This window comes from Balaenoptera ricei, chromosome 7, assembly GCF_028023285.1.
Source record: "Balaenoptera ricei isolate mBalRic1 chromosome 7, mBalRic1.hap2, whole genome shotgun sequence".
Lineage (NCBI taxonomy): Eukaryota > Metazoa > Chordata > Mammalia > Artiodactyla > Balaenopteridae > Balaenoptera > Balaenoptera ricei.
In genome coordinates, this window is record NC_082645.1 from 110,277,149 (window position 1) to 110,297,676 (window position 20,528).

At 41.1% G+C, this 20,528-nt stretch overlaps 1 protein-coding gene across 1 annotated transcript in view; it reads right to left on the reverse strand.

The window, feature by feature from the left end:
* COL4A4 (collagen type IV alpha 4 chain) overlaps positions 1–20,528 on the reverse strand; it is a 135,706-nt gene that overhangs the window by 16,012 nt on the left and 99,166 nt on the right. The window contains exons 33-41 of the mRNA XM_059928837.1: positions 19,729–19,910; positions 18,814–18,877; positions 16,111–16,185; positions 12,262–12,369; positions 11,591–11,689; positions 3,732–3,803; positions 2,434–2,562; positions 2,228–2,341; positions 849–1,004 (exon numbers count right to left, since the gene is read on the reverse strand). Coding sequence (XP_059784820.1) covers positions 849–1,004; positions 2,228–2,341; positions 2,434–2,562; positions 3,732–3,803; positions 11,591–11,689; positions 12,262–12,369; positions 16,111–16,185; positions 18,814–18,877; positions 19,729–19,910 — 999 coding nt within the window. The remainder of the gene's footprint in view (positions 1–848; positions 1,005–2,227; positions 2,342–2,433; positions 2,563–3,731; positions 3,804–11,590; positions 11,690–12,261; positions 12,370–16,110; positions 16,186–18,813; positions 18,878–19,728; positions 19,911–20,528) is intronic.

Consider the following 20,528-nt stretch of genomic DNA (forward strand, 5'->3'; position numbering starts at 1 on the left):
GCAAAGCTCAACATTTGCTTCTCTGGTATCAAGCTTCCTTATTTATGACATAAGGGAGGTCAAATGGATAAGCTTTATTGGTCTCTTCTCAACAAAATGTCCTGTGAACCTCATAATTCTCTAAAATTCTCGTAACCAAAAACTAAGGTCCCCAAATATTAGCAGTTAGGTAAAAATTAGTTAAAATAAACACTTTAGCCTTAAATAGTGGGGGAATTCAGTAATGGAGACTCTTTTGTGATTATAAAAAGGCAAAGTCAGCAGTCTAAAGCTGAACTGTCCAATACAGAAGCCACTAACCACATGTTGCTCTTGAACACTTGAAATTGGCAAGGCCAAGCTGTGTCGTGCTATAAGTGTAAAATACACACCAGATTTCAACAGCAGAAAGGAGTGTCTTATTTGGGAGAAGAACTAGGTTTGTACAACCAGACCTAATTACCCCTTTGATAACTCATATTGATTTTATGTTAAAATAATATTTGAATATATTATGTTAAATAAAATAAAGTATGAAAATTTATTTTGTTTCTTTTTACTTTGAAAATGTGGCTACTATGTCTTTTAATTACATATGTAGCTTGCATTAAACTTCTATTGTTTAGTTCTTGTCTAGAAGATTATCAAGTATGTTATTAGGGGCTAAAGATGAACTTGTGTTTCTTCTTCTTACTTGTCCAAATATTACCCAAATTTTAGGACTCTGGGAAAGTCAGGACATTTTGGAAATGTAGTCACTATTTCCATAGGAAATGAGAAATACCTCATAGTGGTGCAGACCCCAGACCCTTAAGGGCTAGATAACGAAAGTCATCCAGTACTACTTAAAGAACTACTTGCATTCATACCTTTCTGGCCATCTTTTCCATCACATCCTGGGAAGCCTTTGCGTCCTGGAGGGCCTGGTGGGCCTGGGGGACCTGGAGGCCCCGGCAGACCACAGTCACCTGGTTCACCTTTCAGAAGCTCAACAATCCCAGGGAGCCCTGGAGGCCCGGGTATTCCTGACCACCGGGAGTAGGCAAAAAGATTCTTTCAGTCAAATGTGCATGCTGGCTGCCTGAGAGCTTCTTAAGGAAAGGAATTTAATGGCTTACAAGCAAGGGATGCAAGGAATTAGAATAAGCAAGTCAGCAGTATCAGAGGTGAAACAGTATGTCTAATGGGGCCCAAGTTGAGAAATGGTGTGAATAGTCTGTTAGTAACTGTTAAACAAAATGAGCTAAGCAAAGCCTTCCTTCCTTTCAGAGCCACTCCATTTGGCAGTACCAGTCTATGATTTTGTTTTGCATTGCCATCCTGCTGCTTTCACATGATGGATGGATGGATGGATGGGTAAATGGATAGATGGGTAGATGCATGTATGGGTAGATGGATGGGTGGACAGAGAGAGAGAGATAATAGGCTTTTAAGAAAATCTGGCTGATGAAAAAGGAATATCTGCTCAATTAAATTTAAAATGCTACTTGAAAACCAGAGTCTACACATGGGAATTGAGCCCAAATTCAATTCCTACTTAGCTTCTAAACTTCTTAGCACATTTTTGAGCATTTTTATTTTTCTTCAGTGTAAAATAGAACTATATATTTTATCCTACCCTTACTAAAATTCTGAAGATTTAAAGGTTTCTGTCTCTCTGGAAGAGTTCTATGAGCTAGTAGGAATGTGATCGCCTGCATCTGGCAAAAAATTGCACTGAGCCACACTCTTTTTCCAACTCCCTGACCATCTCTGGTCCAGTCTTATTTTGTTAAATATTGACTGGCTAGAGTTTGTTCCAGTGAAGTGATGAGAGGAACAAAATGTAGTGTTAGCAGCACATGAGGAGACTCTGTTTCTGTGTGTGAGTCAGGCCTGGGTCCTGTCACTCTGGGCCAGAAGCAGGGCTTTCTGTGCAGACGCTGAGACCAACACGGAGGATGAGATTGCCTCCCGCGAGTCACTTCTGCACCCTCATGCTCAGCACCAAGCCGACAACGGGAAAGGCTTGCTCTGAGTCAGAGGTGGTCTGATGGAGTTGAAACAGAAGAGTGAGGGGCCTAAGCACCGGTCCTGGGTATGGTCCTGAGAGCCCACCACTGCCCACACGCCCCCTGTTTCCATCTGCCAAATCGATGGGGCTGCTAAGGTATTTCTACTCGGCCATTCTCTGCTCCCCCATCCCTCCAGAGCTGGCAGCATCTAAGGAAAGGGGCATCACCATCCTCTGCCATGATTCTTCTCATACCTCTTGGACCATCGGGGCCAGGAGGTCCCTGATCTCCAGGCAGACCCGGGTCCGGAATGTCACCCTTAAGAGCTCTTCCTGGGGCACCTGCAGGACCAGGCGGTCCAGGTCTCCCTGAGAAGGGACATGTTCAGTCGTTAGTCTCATTACATTTGGAAGGCTTGGATTTAGTTATTGAGAGAAGGGCAAAGCATGCTGCTTCTTACCTGGGGGACCTGGGGGACCTTTGTCTCCAAAAAGTCCTGGAGGAGAAATTCCTGGGCTCCCGGGGTCTCCTGTCTCGCCTTTTGGCCCGGGCATTCCCACTGGACCAGGTGGGCCCGTTTCATGGGAACCTTAATGAGGAAAACAGCATTAGCACTGCATCTTCTCCTGGTGTGTCCCTGCTGTGGGCCTGGAAGGGAACTGCTTCCAAATAGGCATGTGATGTTGCCGGTCCAGCTGAGGCTCAACACTGGCTGTAACGGTGACCCAGACGGCTGCACACTCTTCCTGGGTCGCCGTCTCCTGTCTCATGACCCGTCACACTTGTCCAGCATAGCTTTGATTTATTTTATGGTTATTTCCCAGATTTAAGAACACAACAGCTTAGTGACAATACTGACCCTTCAACCTCCACAATGGAAAGAGTGAAACGAATGAGATCCGATGATAAGTGATTGTGAATAAACTGGTTTGAAATTTAAAGTGGAAACCGGCAAATAAATAGAAGGAATGTGCAGTTTCACGATGAAAAGGCAGAACTTCACTGGTTTCTTGGAGAGGGCACACATTTTACCAGACTATTTGGAAGAGCCGCTAACTGAATCCTAAGTGAGGTAAATTACTTCTTGACCTTCCAAACCGTATCAAGGTTTTGTCCCTCCTCAACAACAGATTCAAACCACGCAGCACAGCAATCCAATCCTTTTCCAACAGTCCCCCAAATCCGCATGTCTGATTCCACCTACGTTGTCTGATTACGAGCTCTTTTCCTGAGAAACTAATGCAACCAATGTGCATTCTATCCAAATAATGGAACAAGCTTAGATGTTGATGATTAGCCTATTTGTGGTATCAAAAATAACAGCAATTTGTTCAGGTAATTTGTTTTAGCAGCAGGCTATTGAAGGATGCTAGAAGTACTAATTAGACCCACGTGGTTGTACTTGGCATGACTATACATAAAACAAAACAGTACCCCCAAATCCCGACTATTTATTGGTTCTTCGTAACATTTTGGAAGCTAGCTCCACCTAAGCGATTATTCAGAGTATTTTTAATAGACAGTCACAAGCAGTATCAACAAAAGGCACTGTTAACCAACCATTCCTGCTTAAATTGGGTTTTCTCAAGTGTCTTTTTTATATGTCATCACCAGCACTAAAAACAGTTCCAACATCGTGAATCTAAGCTAAACCGCTGTCTTAGTTTCGCATCCGAGTTTTGTGAAGGGAGGAAATACCAGCGGACTCTCATGGTCCCCTGCCTGCTGTTCAGCCTCTTGCAAAGGGTTTTCTCTTACCTGAAGTGCCTCTGCTGCCTTTCTGACCCTTTAAACCGTGCAAGCCGTTCAGGCCGGGCGACCCGGAGGGACCTGAAACACATCACAGGTCTGTGACAAAGAAAGTACACAAAGTACATCCTCTGGCTGTACTTTGCAGGCACAGTCCAGGGGAGGGTTAGCTGACGGGGACCCACAGATTCTCCAGGCAGGAACCATGAGACCTCACCTTCTGGACATCACCATCAAAGCAGAATCCATGCCAGTGGTCATCACTAAATACGTTCATTTGATGGATGTTTTCTGTTAAGACGGCTTAACACATACTTTTCTTTTTATATATATATATATATACATATATATTCTTTTTTTATATTCTTTTCCATTCTGGTTTATCAGAGGATGTTGAGTATAGTTCCCTGTGCTGTACAGCAGGACCTTGTGGTTTATCCATTCTCTATATAATAGCTTACATCTGCTCACCCCAAACTCCCACGCCATCCCTCAGCCGGGCATATATCCTATCACATAACTTGCTTTGGTTTTAACACAGTGCTGTTGGCTTATGACCATATCATGAAACTCTCTCTCTCTCTCTCTTTCTAATCAGATATAGTCTAGAATGACTGAATCTTGGTATAGGAAATGACCTCCAATTTTACAACAATAAAACCATCCTAGACAAGGAAAGGGATTGGCTGGGAGCAAACGCCCTCTTCCTTCCTCCCAGGCCCGGGATCTTCCCGCTCCACCACGGTCTGCAGATCCTAGTTTCTTCAGAATCTATCTGGATAAAGGCAGTAAGACAGTTAAGGACAGGTGGGGACGGTGGCACACTGGGGAATACACACCCTACTGATTTTTTTGCACACTGTGTTACTCAGAAAGAACAGGCCTGCAGGTCACGTGTGGCTGCAGTTGTTCCTTTGCCACCCCTTCTTTCAAAGAGAACCGCACTGATGCCCCTTGGCAACTAGTACATTTATTTCATGATGATCATGAAAACTCCATTCTCTGTAATTAGACAGGATCTCGCTGATGCCTGCATCTTCTTTCAGAACCTTCTGTCAGATGTCAATATAGTTCTCTAAGGAGCCATCTACTAATCTGACTTTACATTAAGTTGTCACTGAAAGCCGAACACCTATAGATTGATAAATATATAGATATTTATATCTATATTTATATTTATATGATAATACACATAGCATATATATAATACGTTATATATATTTGCCATATATAAATATATAGATTTGTAGGAAGCAAGTAAAGGGAAGGGGGGGGGGGAAGAGGCAGATAACTAACAGATATAGAACATCTCCTGGCTGCTGAGCTTCTGCCAAGTGCTCCACCCACGTCCCACTGATTGATGGGGGAGAAAGAATCGTCTCCTCAGCCCCTGGCCAAGCCTGGTAACCTTCCTATTTCATTAATGGATCTTCCATCCAGAAACTGTTCTTTCTCCTCTGAGGCTAAAAGCCCCTCAGAACACAGCCAGCCATTCATTCAGTTAAGGGTCACAGCCCTCGAATTTGTGATAATCACACCCTCAGCTTATGACACACACAGACAAGTGCCCCTCATCTACCCCCATGACACCTACGTAGAGCTCCCTCAATGCCCTTCTGCCAGGCCCATCCTACTCTGTACAACAATCCTGTCTGTGGTGGCTGGTTTACTTTGGATGAATTAATTGAGTGTGAGATCAGGTCTTATTAGTTGTTCTGTCCCGCCACTTAGCATATCTCCTGACACACAGTAGGTGCTCAATAAGTGTTTGTTGAATGAATGAGTGAGTGAATGAATGAATCAGTGAATGACCAAGTGTGGAACAGGGAGGGTGAGGGATTGAAAAGGTGGAGAGAAAGCTATAAAGAAGGGTGGATTCCAATCTCTATTTGCATGTCACATCTTTCACTGATAGATTTATCGGATGAGTAAGATTTGGGGAAGTTAGTGCTATCCATTTGCATATAAAGAATTCAAGTGCTAATTATTATCTCTTCATTAAAGCAAGTCCTCTGTAGACTTCTTATTGGAAGATGGAACAGTTAGTTGGCTCCATTTTATTTTTTATCAGTACTAGAAACAGAGTTATTCTATTTTTAAAATCTAAACGTTAGATTGGTGGGAATAAGCCATATTGTCTTGCACCAAAAAAAAGGGGGGGGGGGTATGCACCCTTTTTTTCCCTAAAGCTTCTATTTCCTAACCACTTTTATCAGTTCTGGCTGAGCTTATTTTCCAATTCTCTTTCCTATTTATGAGCAAATGTTTCAAGTTTGCACCAAAAGAACACACAGACCTTCTTCATCTGCCAAATCTGGGTATTTATTGCCGTCTATCTGAAATGATAAGACATTTTTTGAGACTACTCTGCTATTTCAATGTGTTTTGATCTCCAGCTTAAGCCACCAAGATTGATGGCTTGGGGGCCTGGCTGGGGGTGGGATGTCTCAGCTCCTGCCAACTCTCCATTGTCACATCGACACATCCAGGTCCTGCACTGTCACAGCCTCAGCCTCTCGCCATTGTTGAACTGGCTGACCCTTATCTGACCCAGTGTTATCTTTCTAAATTGAATGCAGCTACATCTGGGTAGGGTTTTAAGGGCAATTTTTCCTTTTTACTGAAAGCTTTTTTATCCATCCCATCTCTAAATCAAAAAGTTGTTCATGCCGAAAATATATACCAGGCAGAGGAGAGGCAATTAGTCTCACAAAGCACATTCCTTGGTAATGAGCATTCTCTATTCACCTCTCTGGTCGTCCTCGGGCTTAACAACCATCATTTAAGGCCGCATCTTGCTGCACTCACAGGCCAGGGTGCCCTCCCTCTAGTCGGAGAATCTACTCTCCCACCCCAGCCATAATCATAACAGCAGCTTCTATCTATGTGAGCCAGTTGACTCTTCGTGACCGGATTCCCTCTCTGAGGTTTTCTTTTGTTCTAAAGCCTGAAAATGCTACTCTATCCCCAGGGACCTTTAACAGGTGTATAATTTTACTAGGGTGACCAACTCGTCCCTGTCTGCCGGCAACTTTCTTATAGTTCTAGCACTGGAAGTTCTGTGTCCTGAGCACCCCCTCCGTCCCAGGCAAAACGGGACAGCTGGTCACCCTAACTTGAAAGCCGATGGGAAAGAGAGACCTTTCTTTGTGACTACAGGTAAAGGTTGAACAAAGTGGAAAACGTATCAAAACAGATTCTGAAATAAGATTGAATTCTTTTTTAATTCAGAAAATACACAAGTGCCTACCAAGGGGACACACAAGAGCCTAAGACATGGTCCCCTAACGGCGAGGTTTCAGTCCCCAAATGCACTCAGTGACAGCAGCTGACCAGACAATGGGAGCAAGAGAGAAACAATCCCTGACTTGAGAGAACAAACAGGCAATTACCTCAAGAGTGGTAAGTGCCGTGGAGGCGGGGGAGGGAGGACACTAGCAGAAAAGGAGGGAGGATATTTCTGTGGTTGTCACAGCTGTAAGGTGCCCGGCATTTCTATGCTGATAAAAGGCATTTCTAGGTGCTTTTCTCTTATGAAATAGTTTACCTGTCACCCACCAAAATAACCCAGTTACATTCTTTACACATTCTCATGCTAAAGCTTATCATTCTAGGTTTCCATTATTACATTCTTTTTTTTTTTTTTTATTTTTTTATTTATGGCTGTGTTAGGTCTTCATTTCTGTGCAAGGGCTTTCTCTAGTTGTGGCAAGCGGGGGCCACTCCTCATCACGGTGCGCGGGCCTCTCACCATCGCGGCCCCTCCCGTTGCGGAGCACAAGCTCCAGATGCGCAGGCTCAGTAACTGTGGCTCACAGGCCCAGTTGCTCCGCGGCATGTGGGATCTTCCCAGACCAGGGCTCGAACCCGTGTCCCCTGCATTGGCAGGCAGATTCTCAACCACTGCGTCACCAGGGAAGCCCACATTCTTTTTTCTTAAAATAAATTTATTTTATTTATTTATTTATTTTTGGCTGCATTGGATCTTTGTTGCTGCGCGCAGGCTTTCTCTAGTTGTGGTGAGCGGGGGCTACTCTTCGTTGTGGTGCGCGGGCTTCTCATTGCGGTGGCTTCTCTTGTTGCGGAGCATGGGCTCTAGGTGCACAGGTTTCAGTAGTTGTGGCACGCAGGCTCAGTAGTTGTGGCTCGCAGGCTCTAGAGCGCAGGCTCAGTAGTTGAGGCACACGGACTTAGTTGCTCCGCGGCATGTGGGATCTTCCTGGACCAGGGCTCGAACCCGTGTCCCCTGCATTGGCAGGCAGATTCTTAACCACTGCGCCACCAGGGAAGCCCCCCATTGTTACATTCTTATATGAATGCCTAACTAGGAAATCGAACATCTTCCTTTTAGAGGCATAGGTACTGGAAAATTTAAGTCTAGGCATCAAGCCATTTTTACATATGTTGAAGTTAAAGTTTAAATCTGATTGAACACAAGCAAGACTCAAGAGTCCATATGGCTTGTTCCAGTGGAGCAAACAACTTTGAGTTCAGCAGCTGGTTTGTTCAAACAAGATAATCAGTCCCTTTGACTTATTTAGAACATACTTCAAATATTTAGTTTCTCAGTTCAAAGCGTTTCTGCCCGAGTGTGGTTCATTTTTCTATCAGCATGATAAACTGCAACAATGGATTTATATTGGAGACGTTTTCATTCCTAGGAATGTATTTCACTGTTTCGTGGGTTTTTTTTAAAGACTGTGCTGTTCACTGGGCTGTTTGCAGGGAAACAGTGTCCCTGCATGGTCAGGAAGCATCACTGCAGCATCCGTCTGTGCGCTGGTATGAATATTTGGGTTGATATATTCATTTTCTCACCTTCTCTTCTTAACAAACTTATTATTTCATAGCACCGAATTACGATGTAATTGGAGATAATTTTGTTGTTCGGTCAAATTCATTAGCTATTAGTTTTTTAATAACACATCATACTGAAGTTATGTGATAAATGCGAACTAATTCAAGGGAAGGAAGAATCAACAACAGTAACATGAGCCTTGTCATTTTAGTCAAACTGAGTGCAAAAAATGGCACCAGGACACTTGAAAATGCTTGCCATTTCACTAAACTAGGAGGGTAGGAAGAAGTGGAGATGCAGTAGAAGTAAAGTAATGGAAAACATTTTCTTTTGGTTCTTTATCAATTTTGTCCTCCAGACACTCAAAAGAGCATCAAAGAATATCCCGCCAGGGCTATTGGGATTGCCAGAGACAGGAAACAGCCACAATAACCAATGAAACTCTTAAAAATACAAAATTATTTTGTTTGGAATCCTAAATTTATCACCAAATCACTATACTTCACATTACTAAAAATGCCAGTGAAGAGGAAGAGGAACAGTACAAAGATATCTTGTGGTGGGAGCTTTTCCCGTCTAGTTATTTGGCTGCATAGAAATTCGTAAGTGTACCAACCCTTCAAACTAAATGGTTTCCCTCTCTACAGAGGCACCAGGTAATACCACCACGCTACTACTTGCTGGAAAACTGGAGTTATTTGAAATCTATCTGATGAGTGAAGAGGTGAGAGTATGGAGAAACATTACTTGGATTTTCAAAACAATAGACTGACTAAGCCCAAAAGAAGGGATTTCCAATTCTTCTGAGAGGAAGTACTTTTTATTTTACCCAAATTTAGTGAATGTATGGGCCAACAAGCAGAAGGTTAAGTGGGAGGAAAAAGGAGGAGGGAGATAGAGGGGTCTCAGTTATAGAAATCTACCAAGTAAGGCCGGACCCTTCAACTATTGATCGAAGTGAGGACAGACTCTCAACATCATAGCTACTTGTTCAGTTGTTCATTCTCTATTTTTCCATTAATTAATTAATTGTATTTATTTATAAAAATAAATTTATAAAATTATAAATTTTTTTAAATTTATAAATATATTTAAATTTTTATTTATTTCTATAAATAAATAAATACTTACAATAACCAGCCAACAGACTTACTAGGAATATACTGGTACCAAGGATACAAAAAATAGTTCTTAAAACTAAAAATAAGGCTTCCCTGGTGGCGCAGTGGTTGAGAATCTGCCTGCCAACGCAGGGGACTCGGGTTCGAGCCCTGGTCTGGGAAGATCCCACATGCCGCGGAGCAACTGGGCTCGTGAGCCACAGCTACTGAGCCTGCACGTCTGGAGCCTGTGCTCTGCAACAAGAGAGGCCGCGATAGTGAGAGGCCCGCACACCGCGATGAAGAGTGGCCCCCGCTTGCCGCAACTAGAGAAAGCCCTCGTACAGAAACAAAGACCCAACACAGCCAAAAATAAAATAAATTAATTAAAAAAAAAAAAACAACTAAAAATAGAGCTACCATATGATCCTGTAATCCCACTCCTGGGCATATACCCAGAGAAAACCATAATTCGAAAAAGATACATGCACCCCAACATTCATTGCAGCACTATTTACAATAGCCAAGACATGGAAGCAACCTAAATGTCCACTGACAGATGAATGCATAAAGAAGATGTGGTAACATATACACAGTGGAATATTACTCAGCCATAAAAAAGAATGAAATAATGCCATTTGCAGCAACAAGGTGGACCTAGAGATTATCATACTAAGTGAAGTAAGCCAGACAATGAAAGACAAATATGATATGCTGTTGCTTATATGTGGAATCTAAAAAAAAAAAAAAAAGATACAAATGAACTTATATTCAAAACTGAAATAGACACACAGACATAGAAAACAAACTTATGGTTACCAAAGGGGAAAGGGGTGGAGGGATACATTAGGAGTTTGGGATTAACATATACACACTACTACACATAAAATAGATAACCAACAAGGACCTGCTATATAGAACAGGAAACTAAAATCAATATTTTTAAATAACCTATAAGGGAAAAGAATCTGAAAAAAACAGATATATATGTATGTATAACTGAATCTCTTTGCTGTACACCTGAAACTAACACAACATTGTAAATCAACTATACTTCAACATTAAAAAATGATTCTTGCTTTTTAAAAAAGACCTCTAAACAAACAAATATGATACAACGTAAGTGTTATGCTAGAGGTATACACAAGGTACCCATGGGAAAAAAAAAATTTCTAAAATGAAAGAAATGGACTGAAAAGGCATAAGTACCAGGGCTGTATGGAGGGTCATGAATATTTGTTAATAACAAATTATTCTATTCTATTCTATTCTATTCCACCAGACCTATATTATTACCAGTCTACTATACTTGTAAAGGGAAAAAACTTAACCAGGAAAAAAATGTTTCTCTATCAAACAAAGATAATAAATATTAATTCCTCTTTCTCCATAGCATCTTATCCTTTTCCTTTTCCTTTTCACAACTGACAAAAATACATTTAATATCTGTCTCCCCTACTAAACTGTGAGCTCTGTGAAGGCAGGAACCATGTCTATTTTCTTCAAAATTGTGTGCCTAGTATCACACAATTAATTGTGTCCTAGAATCTAGGACACAACAGGAGCTTGACTATCTGGGAGAAGAATAAATGAAAAGGCCGGAACATCATGGAAAACAATAGGCAAAATACAGCTGCATAGCACAGGGAGATCAGCTTGGTGCTTTGTGTCCACCTAGAGGGGTGGGATAGGGAGGGTGCGAGGGAGACGCAAGAGGGAGGGGATATGGGAACATATGTATATGTATAGCTGATTCACTTTGTTATACAGCAGAAACTAACACAACATTGTAAAGCAATTATACTCCAGTAAAGATGTTAAAAACGAGTACGAAAGAACAGGAGGCGGCAACGGGCATCCTTGGAAAGAGCCAGGCCCCAGAGCACGTCACTGGGGTGCTAGAAAGGCACTGTGAACTTGTGGGAGCATCACTGGAGCTTTCTGATGGGTCGGGCCTCCTTTTGACTTACCTTTTATTCCCGGAAGCCCTGGTGCCCCTGGATCCCCCACGAGGCCTCTTGGCCCAGGATCCCCCATTTCTCCTGGATGGCCCTGCAGCCCAGGATTACCTGAGGACGACAGGGAGGTTTTGCAGACGCCCACATGATACGAGTTTCGTTAAACGGGAAGGTCATCTATATTCTTGATCTATGGGTAACTGGGATGCTGTTTTATTACTTTTTCTTTCTAGACCCCCTAACTGCATCTCAAGAGGAGAAAATACACTTGGGTGATTAAAGTTGCCAATTATGATTTGAACTTCTCACTTGATTCTGAATTGGCAAGAGGAGGAGCCGTGAAAATGTTGTGTTGAATGTGTGCTGTTTGGCTTAAGTCTAAAGGAGAAAAGGAAACCAGCCTCCTGAATGGTAGGTGCATTAGGGAAGGTTGGAAAGGAGCTTTCCTCTGTCAGACCATCACTTTGTGCCTGGTATCTTCCTAGGTGCGTGACAGGTGCTGTCTTCGTTTACTCCCAGACCAACTCAGTGATATTGGTCTATCTCCAATTTACAGGTGAGGAATAGTACATTTAAGTGGCTTGTCCAAAGTCACAGGTCGGGGAAATGGCAGAGCCAGCTTCTTCCCATACACCGAGAGATAGATGAGTGCCCGGGAACTCTCCAGGCTCCTTTCAAGGTACCTGGACACCCCGCTGGTCCAGAGGAGCCAGGCGGTCCTGGCCTTCCCGGTGGTCCTCCAGGTCCTTGAACACCGGGCAAGCCCTGCTCTCCAGGTGCTCCCAAATGTCCTAAAGAAAGAAGGACCAAACATCTGAGTAGTTGTAGTTGCTCTTCAAGGTGGTGAATCTATAAAACCTCCAACTTCAGCTCTTTCTTTTCTATTCTTACTTTTTTACATGTACAATTTTTCTGTTGAAAAGATAACATTAAGGAAAAATGGAAAACAAAACACCTATAATCCCACCAATTTAACACAGTGTTTCATATGTATAACAAATGTGCAAATAAGGCCTACAATTTTATATTCTGATTTTTTAATTAGCTAGCATTGTATCATAAGTAATTTTCCAAGTTTGATATCATTTTCCTAATTATTGTTTTTAAACAACTGCTGATAGCTTATTGAGTTAACCCTAATTAAATTAATTAATCTAATTTTCTCTACTGTTGGCCATCCATGTTATTTCTAACTCTTGCTGTTATGCATAATGATCTTTATACATCTTTAATCAATTTTTTTCTCCTATTAAATTATTTCCTTAGGAAAAATTCCTAAGAGTAGAATTTTTAGGTAACACAGTCTGATATTTTGGTTCTTTTTAGTGCATTTGCTCAAGGATTTTAAAGTAAATCACAGACATCGTGGAATTTCATCCCTAAATATTTCAGGAGGTAAGTCTGAAAAATAAGAACATTTTTCTATGTGGCCAAAGTAACATTATCACAGCCAAGAAAATTAATAATGAGCCTTAATATCATCTAATCCTCCTTCCATATTTGAGTTTTCTCAATCGTCCCCTTAATGCCCTTCACAGCTGGTTAGTCCACACCAGGTCCCATTCCAGAACCACACATTACATCTGGTGGATACATCTATTAGGTTAAAAGAAATCTACTACAGTCCCCTTCTCAGGACAGTGACGTGCTGAAGAGAAAGGCCCAACTGTTCTTAGTCTTCTAGAACAGACCATTCAGCATTTGGTTCTTGACAGAGGTTGCCAAATGGTTTGGATAAATGCCCCACCAGCTCACAGCCCCACGTGTCACCCACACACAGCCCCAAGACCATAATTCCACGTGCTGATTGAGGACTTTTTAATTTGTTGATTTGTTTTCTTGCTAATTTAGTAAGGATGAAATGATATTTCAGCCTTACTTTAAATTACATTTCTTTGATTACTAGAGAAGATGACTTCCCCATGTGTTTGTTTATTTATAATGTATGACTTCAATATCAATACCATTTATATTTGTAGGATAAACCAATAGTCTGTGCTGAAAATGACCAGTTGAATCTGCAAATAAAATATATGGTTCCATATTTACAAACCCATGGGGGTCATAGTCACTATTTATTATAACACACAAGAGAAACAAGCCTATGTTAGTCTATACTTGTTCCCAATCAAATTTAAGATCTATGAGCGTCACTGTGTATTGTTTTATTCATCCTGAAAACATTCTTGCAGTAAAGGTAAGGCAGCCTTTTCCCACCTCCAAATGAAAAAACTGAAATATTAAAGTCTTGCCTCTCCAATCACAGTTATATTAAGAACAGAACCTGTGAGTTAATCTGTACTGTATTTTCTCTCTGAAATAGAGAAAAGGGAGGTAGAACTGAACCCAATACAATCATATAAAATCCCCTGAGACAGGCTGCAGATCTACGCCTTCTTGTTAGGCTTGTTCAAATTCAATGCAGCTTTTTTCAAGCCAATGGAAATTGCATGTTTAGGTAAACTCTGTGCTGGTGAATAACATATAATGTAATTTTAAAATTTTAAGCAAAAGGGAACCATTTAAACGGTGACAACCACAGGAGACCAGAGAAATTACACCAAGGCAAATTTTCTTGAAAAAGTTAGCCTACATATAAAATAACTCAGTTCTATGATTTTTAACTTACAATATTAGGTAATATCAAAGGTCTCCATTTTGGACTCCTTTTAGCTTATAAAATCTTACTATCTTAAAGGTTCACATAAAAATACCAGTAAGTGTGGAAAAATCTCTTCATGTTTTGCTGACTGATGATGACGATGAATTACACTTTACATTTGTGTAGCAATTTTTAGTTTATAAATTGCTTTCAAGGAATCTCATTTGATCCTCAGAACAACCTGTAATATGCATAGGGCCAGTTTACAGGTGAGGAAATAGCTCAAAGATGATGAGCAACTTGCCCAAGACCATATGCTCAGTGGTAAAGGAGGTTGATTTCAACCAGTGATTTTCCTTTCTGAGACCTCCCTCTGGTACTTTTCATGAGCCTCCACAATGCTAACCTCAAAGCTATTTTCCCCTCCAAATGTACACGTAAGCTGTACATTTCAGTTAAAATATTATATTACCTAAATCTATTTGACCATGCCAGAGGTAAAAGACCCGTATGAAAGGGAGTGGGAAAGGAATTTTTTGCCAGTGCAATAGCTTGTTTTTCTGTTAGACTTCCATTTTAGCAATCTTATGGTATAAAAACAAATATTAATTCATTCTCCTTGTTTTAAATGTGCCTTCCCAGTGTCCATAATTTACTGAATTGTGGATATTTATAGAGTGTAAAGACAACTCAAACTCTCTAAAATTTCTGAAGTTAAAAATAATAAAAATTTTGATTTATTCTTTAAAGTAAATAAACAAATTAAATAAAAACAAAGAAATAAAATTTCCCATAATAGTTCTGCTCAGATATTCTTTCTGTTGTATGGAATGAAACATGGCCATTGCCGAAGAGAATTTTAAGGTAATACACAAAACTATTAATATGAGATATTTTAATTTACAGTGGACCCATCTAAATACAAGCCTGGCTTCTAACCTGTCCACTATCAGCTGATTGACACTGGGCATCACTTATTGAACCAGTCACCTGTGGAGAAACAAATTCTTTCCAGGCAGTGGATATCCCTGTGCACAGAGCTTTGTACATTTCTCTGATTATTGACTTAAGGTATATTCCTACACGTGGAATTACTAAGTAAAAGCACGTGTATGTTTTGTCAGCTGTGGGTCATCTACTGTAACCAGCCACAGCCTCTACCGAAGAGCAAGAACTCACTGGAACATCACAATCTGTTCTGAGGGATTACACATCTATTGTTGCTGATAAATGAAGTGCTGTTTTGAAAGACTGAGATTTGTTGTTGATGATGAGCCTTTACGTTTTTTTGGTTTGGTTTTTAGTAAATTAGAACTTAGTAAATGAGGTATTCAATCATATCTCAGCAACTGCACTCCTCAGGGCATTCACCTATGCTTTTCTTTTTTGTTTTGGCCACACCGTGAGGCTTGTGGGATCTTAGTTCCTTGACCAGGGATCGAACCCGTGCACCCTGCAGTGGAAGTGCAGAGTCCTAACCACTGGACCCCAAGGGAAGTCCCTCGCCTATGCTTTTCTGAGTAGGAAAGAAAGGGCTGGAATGACAACCTGCAGCTGTAGTCAGCTGAGTGGTTATTGTTAATGTATCATTTTTAGTTATAGATTTGCAAAACAGTCCAAATTTTAATTCCTTGCAATAATCATTTTTGACCCTGCCAAAATCTGGACATGCCTAGGGAAGTGTGTTGTTCACATCCTAGGTCATGGGAGCCATGGTGGAGAAAAGATGGTGAGTTGCTGGTGTACAATCCTGGTGTCCACCTTGGCCAGTGCTTATACATAATCCTTCTGACAGGTATCTTAATGAGTAAAGGGAGAATATAATAAATACTGATACAACCATTGCCAGCTAGGAAGATAAAGTAATTGTACTATTTTTCAAACCAAACTTACTCTTTTTTGTTTTAATAAGAAAAGTACATAGCCATACCTGGATATCCAGGGCTCCCTGGCTCACCCTTTGGACCAGGTAGGCCAAACTGACTTGCAGGTTCCCCTTTGTACCCTGTAAGTGATAAAATGCACATAACATTATTTAAGAGAGTTTAATTTTGTTCATACAAGTGACTTAATAACTTTCATGATACTTCCCTTTATAGTCTATCCTCAATGTTCCAGGAGAGGATTTTTGAAACAATGCTTTTTTTTTTTTCTTACGTAAGAACAAATAGAAACATAGATGCAAGCTGTGATTTAAACACACACACACACACACACACACACACACACACACACACTATTTTATAGTTCATAACAGTATTAAGAAACTATAGATCTTAATAAGTTTAAATTTTTAAATTTTCTAAAATAATTTCAAATTTAGGTACCTATTTAAGAAATTACTTGGCACTGAGTATCCTTATATTGTTTTTTTAGAAACAGAAAGCAGAAACTGTCACTGCTTCAGCTGCTGCAATCACATTTCAAGCTCTCTTCAAGGAAGCTCAACTCAGTGTCCTTGTAAAAAAACGAAATCACAAAAGTCATCTTATTGATGACTTCACAAGAGATGGCACTTTGTAGGTCATTGTAGGCAGTTGTAGGCCATTGTAGGCAGTGACACCTACTGTCCCACAGAGCTGTTCCACACTGCTGCTGCATCTTTCCAGACACAAGGACTTACATTATAGCTGGGAGCCAATTACAAATGGAGGACTCAAAATGGTATGGTAGGGAAGGGCAAGAAATTGATGGGATTACAAGAGAAGAAGAGAGCTAATTAGGCATGTTTTAAAGCACCTACACATGAACACCCCTTTTAAGGGGTCCCACCCACACCTATGGTAGGTTCTCTCCCACCTGACCCTACTCATAATTGTGGTTAATTGTTTGAAGGGTATGAATCTGGTCCATCCCAGGTCAGCCAGTCTTCCCTTTAGGAATTGTAATAAAAAGTAAGAATTTGAGGCCCTTGCCTATTGAGGCAGAAATCAAAAGCATTTTCACGATGTCCTAATATACAGCATGATCAAGTGCAATCCAAACATATCCAGAAAGGATACTGAATAGAGAGTGATAAAGCCAACTGGTAGGCAGGTAAGTAAAAAACAGACCATGGAGAAGTCTCAAGAGAAAAAACCATGGATTGCCCAAGGGCTAGGTTACTTCAGACTATGGTCCTGCAGAACTATCTTATCTGTGGGCTCCACGAGACAGCTTTTACTCCAAGTACCTTCATTGCATTTCGTTTCCCTGCAAACACAGCCAAATACAAGTAGGAAGGAAACAAGAAGAAATAGGTTTGTTCTTTGAGAGAGGCAAAGGGTCTATAATAAATGGATAGATGAGTAGAAGAGGACTGAGTTCTGAACACTGACGCTATAAAATGTCAAAATAAAATATGAAAACTTCCCTATTTGTAACTATTTCTGAAGAGAAGATCTAAGTTATTCTTTCTGAATAAATACATGTTCACAGTTCATTTTTTTCTTACAGCAGTTATCATGTTATTTATGGAGTGTCTCTCAAAGCGTAGAGCATGTTTCACTGGTAGTAAAGGGAGAAGATTTTTAGGTGGTTCACTAATTACTGTTTCTTATTTTAAAGTTATTTATTTTAATCTGTATTAAAATAAAATATAACTGTACCACAAGCCTGTGAATTCACAGATAGTGAGGTTAAGGCTAAGGTTAAAAAGACGAATCATTTTAAAGTAGATTTAAAGAAAAATATTAACCCAATGGTACACAAAAATAGTAAAAATATTAAAGCTTTTGTGTAAACGCTGCAATTTAAGATACCCTGAATTTGTTTGTTTTGTTTGTCTGGATAAAGGGTTAACGAAACCTTTCTTTCTCTGAGGACATTTTTTACCTTGGGTTAACTTCCTGTTCCTATTTCTCTGGAAACCTGATAAAGGTAGAATGCAAGTTGTGTTACAAGGCAATACTGTCTTTGGCACAAATTAAACTAAGGCCTGTGAGGCCAAATCCAGCCTGCAGCCTGTTGCAAAGAAAGTTTTATTGGAACACAGCTACACCCCTTTGTTTGCATATTGTCTATGGCTGCTTTCATGCTGTGTGTGCTTTCATGCACAGCTGTTATAGCAGAGACCACACAGCTGAAATATTTATGATCTGGCCCTTTGAGAAAAACACATTTGCTGACCCTTGGCTTATGGTAAAAATAACTCAATTGTAAATTATGTGTGGCCCAGGAATTCTTAAGTGAACTCTTAGCACTTGGTGGGAAGTCATGGCTTTGGCCTTCTCTGTGTACCGTGACTCTTGTAACTGGGTCCCCAAAAGCTGTACCTATGGAGTCCTTAGAAGAGATGCTGGCTCCTGCGGGGCACGGGGACATGGACCACCAATGCGGATCTGTCTCCTGGCACCTGAGCTGCCGCTTACAGAGCTGCAGTCACTAGAAGGACAGCTGAGAGTACTCCCACCAAGGAGGAGATTGTGCTATGCCTGCAGGCATGCTGTTTTCTACATGGTACCCTTGGATCTGAATGACAAATATAGATGATTTAGGTCTTGTCTGACTATCTAGTAGAGTCTAAAAAGAACTCTTTGAATGTTGCAGTTTGTTTGATATACTTTACTTTTCATGCCAGAGGTACTTGCTCACAATGCTACAAATACCCAGGACTACGAGCCTGATGGATGGCTGCTGTATCTCCAAACCATACCTTTAGGTCCTCTTGTACCGTCAAGTCCTGAAAGTCCAGGGGGCCCTGGAGAACCTGGCTCACCCTGATAGTTTAATGAAACAGAAATAAGATTGTAATTGAATTTCAAATACAAATGACACATGCTTGACATGATCCAGTTATAATTTTCTAGAACTAACTTGGTTTTATAATTGGCAGTGGTAAAGAAAATCGGAGATGCATTGCAAGCATACTACTACACGCGTCTAGGTTTTACAAGTTGACGAAACTCTTCCAGAATTAGCGATACCAGCAGGGGGCATCCAAATCTCAATACCTGATTGCAAAACAGTAATTGCATCACATCACTTGAACTTTAAGTTTTGAATGAACAAATTGATACGAAATAAACTGTTATAACTTATACCCAAAACTTTAAAAATCTATTTTATTCCAAAAGATGGGTAGCAAAGTATATTATACATTTTCCAGAAGTTATGATGTAGGCTACTACATTTGTACTACCTGGGTTCTCAAGGGGTATTTTGCTCATGATTGTAAAGATAAAGTATATTTACAGCAAAACGTATGATATCTGCAATTGGATAGGAAGCCTTAGTAACCAGAATTTGGGCCATTTTTCAGATGACTCTTTGTTCTGGTAAACCAGCAATCCTCAGGCAAGTCTCTATGGAGCTGTTTAAACAAGGCTGGGGGTAGAATGTGGAGTAAGTCACTTGATCATTTATGTCACTGGAACCAGGCGTAAGCACTGGCCAGAATTACAGTTACATCATGGCCTTCTAGAAGTTTCCATTCTTCCCTTGACCAACTCCTTACATTCTAAAAGCCAGTGAAAGGACTGTGATGTACACTGGCAAAGTAAGATGCCTTACGGGCATCCCGAGAGCAGAAAGGTTTTACTTCTTTCCTTCCAAAACAGCAGTTGCTTACCTGGTCACCTGGAAATCCCGGAAAGCCAATGAGCCCTCTCAGCCCAGGTGAGCCTGGAGGGCCTGGGGGTCCAGGAAGGCCTGGCTGCCCATTCCTCCCGGGCTCCCCCCTGTGAAATCCAGGTGGTCCACAGCTTCCCGGCTCTCCTTTCTTGCCTTGTATCCCAGGATGGCCTTTATCACCTGATGGGGTTGGAAGTGTTACAGACCTCTTGGAGGAAATCGCTTGAACTTTAAGGGGTAGTTAAACTATCGTGCCAGGCGATAGTTAGGCTGTGGGTCTTGGTCCTACTTACAGGAGACGAAGCCATCTCCCAGGAACTGGGAGTCCTAATTCCTGCCCTAAGCTGCATCACAACGGTTTCTGGCTTCCGTGACCTCACTGTAAAAGGAGCTGCCCATGAAGAGACTCAAGGCTATCCCGGGGGGCGGGGGGAATGAGCAGCGTCACTTGCTTTATTTTAACATGCTCATTTTACAAATGAGGAAGGACTTACCCAGAGAACTTAAAACATGTGTTCCCTAACAACTAGTTAAGGAGAGGGCCAACAAAAGAAGCCAGGTCCCATGCAAATTAAGTCTAAACTGGGAAAAGAGAACACAAACGTGGTTGTCAAAATCCTTGCTCTGGGGTGTTTCTGAGGCCCAGCAGCACAGGCATCGAGGAGCTTGTCAGAAAGTCAGAGGCAGACCGGCCCCAGACCTGCTGATTTAGTGTCTGCATTTTAACAAGGGCCCCGAGGGATGCACACTGAAGGCTGAGTAGCACCCATTGAAAAGATCTGGAAAGTCATCGTGCTA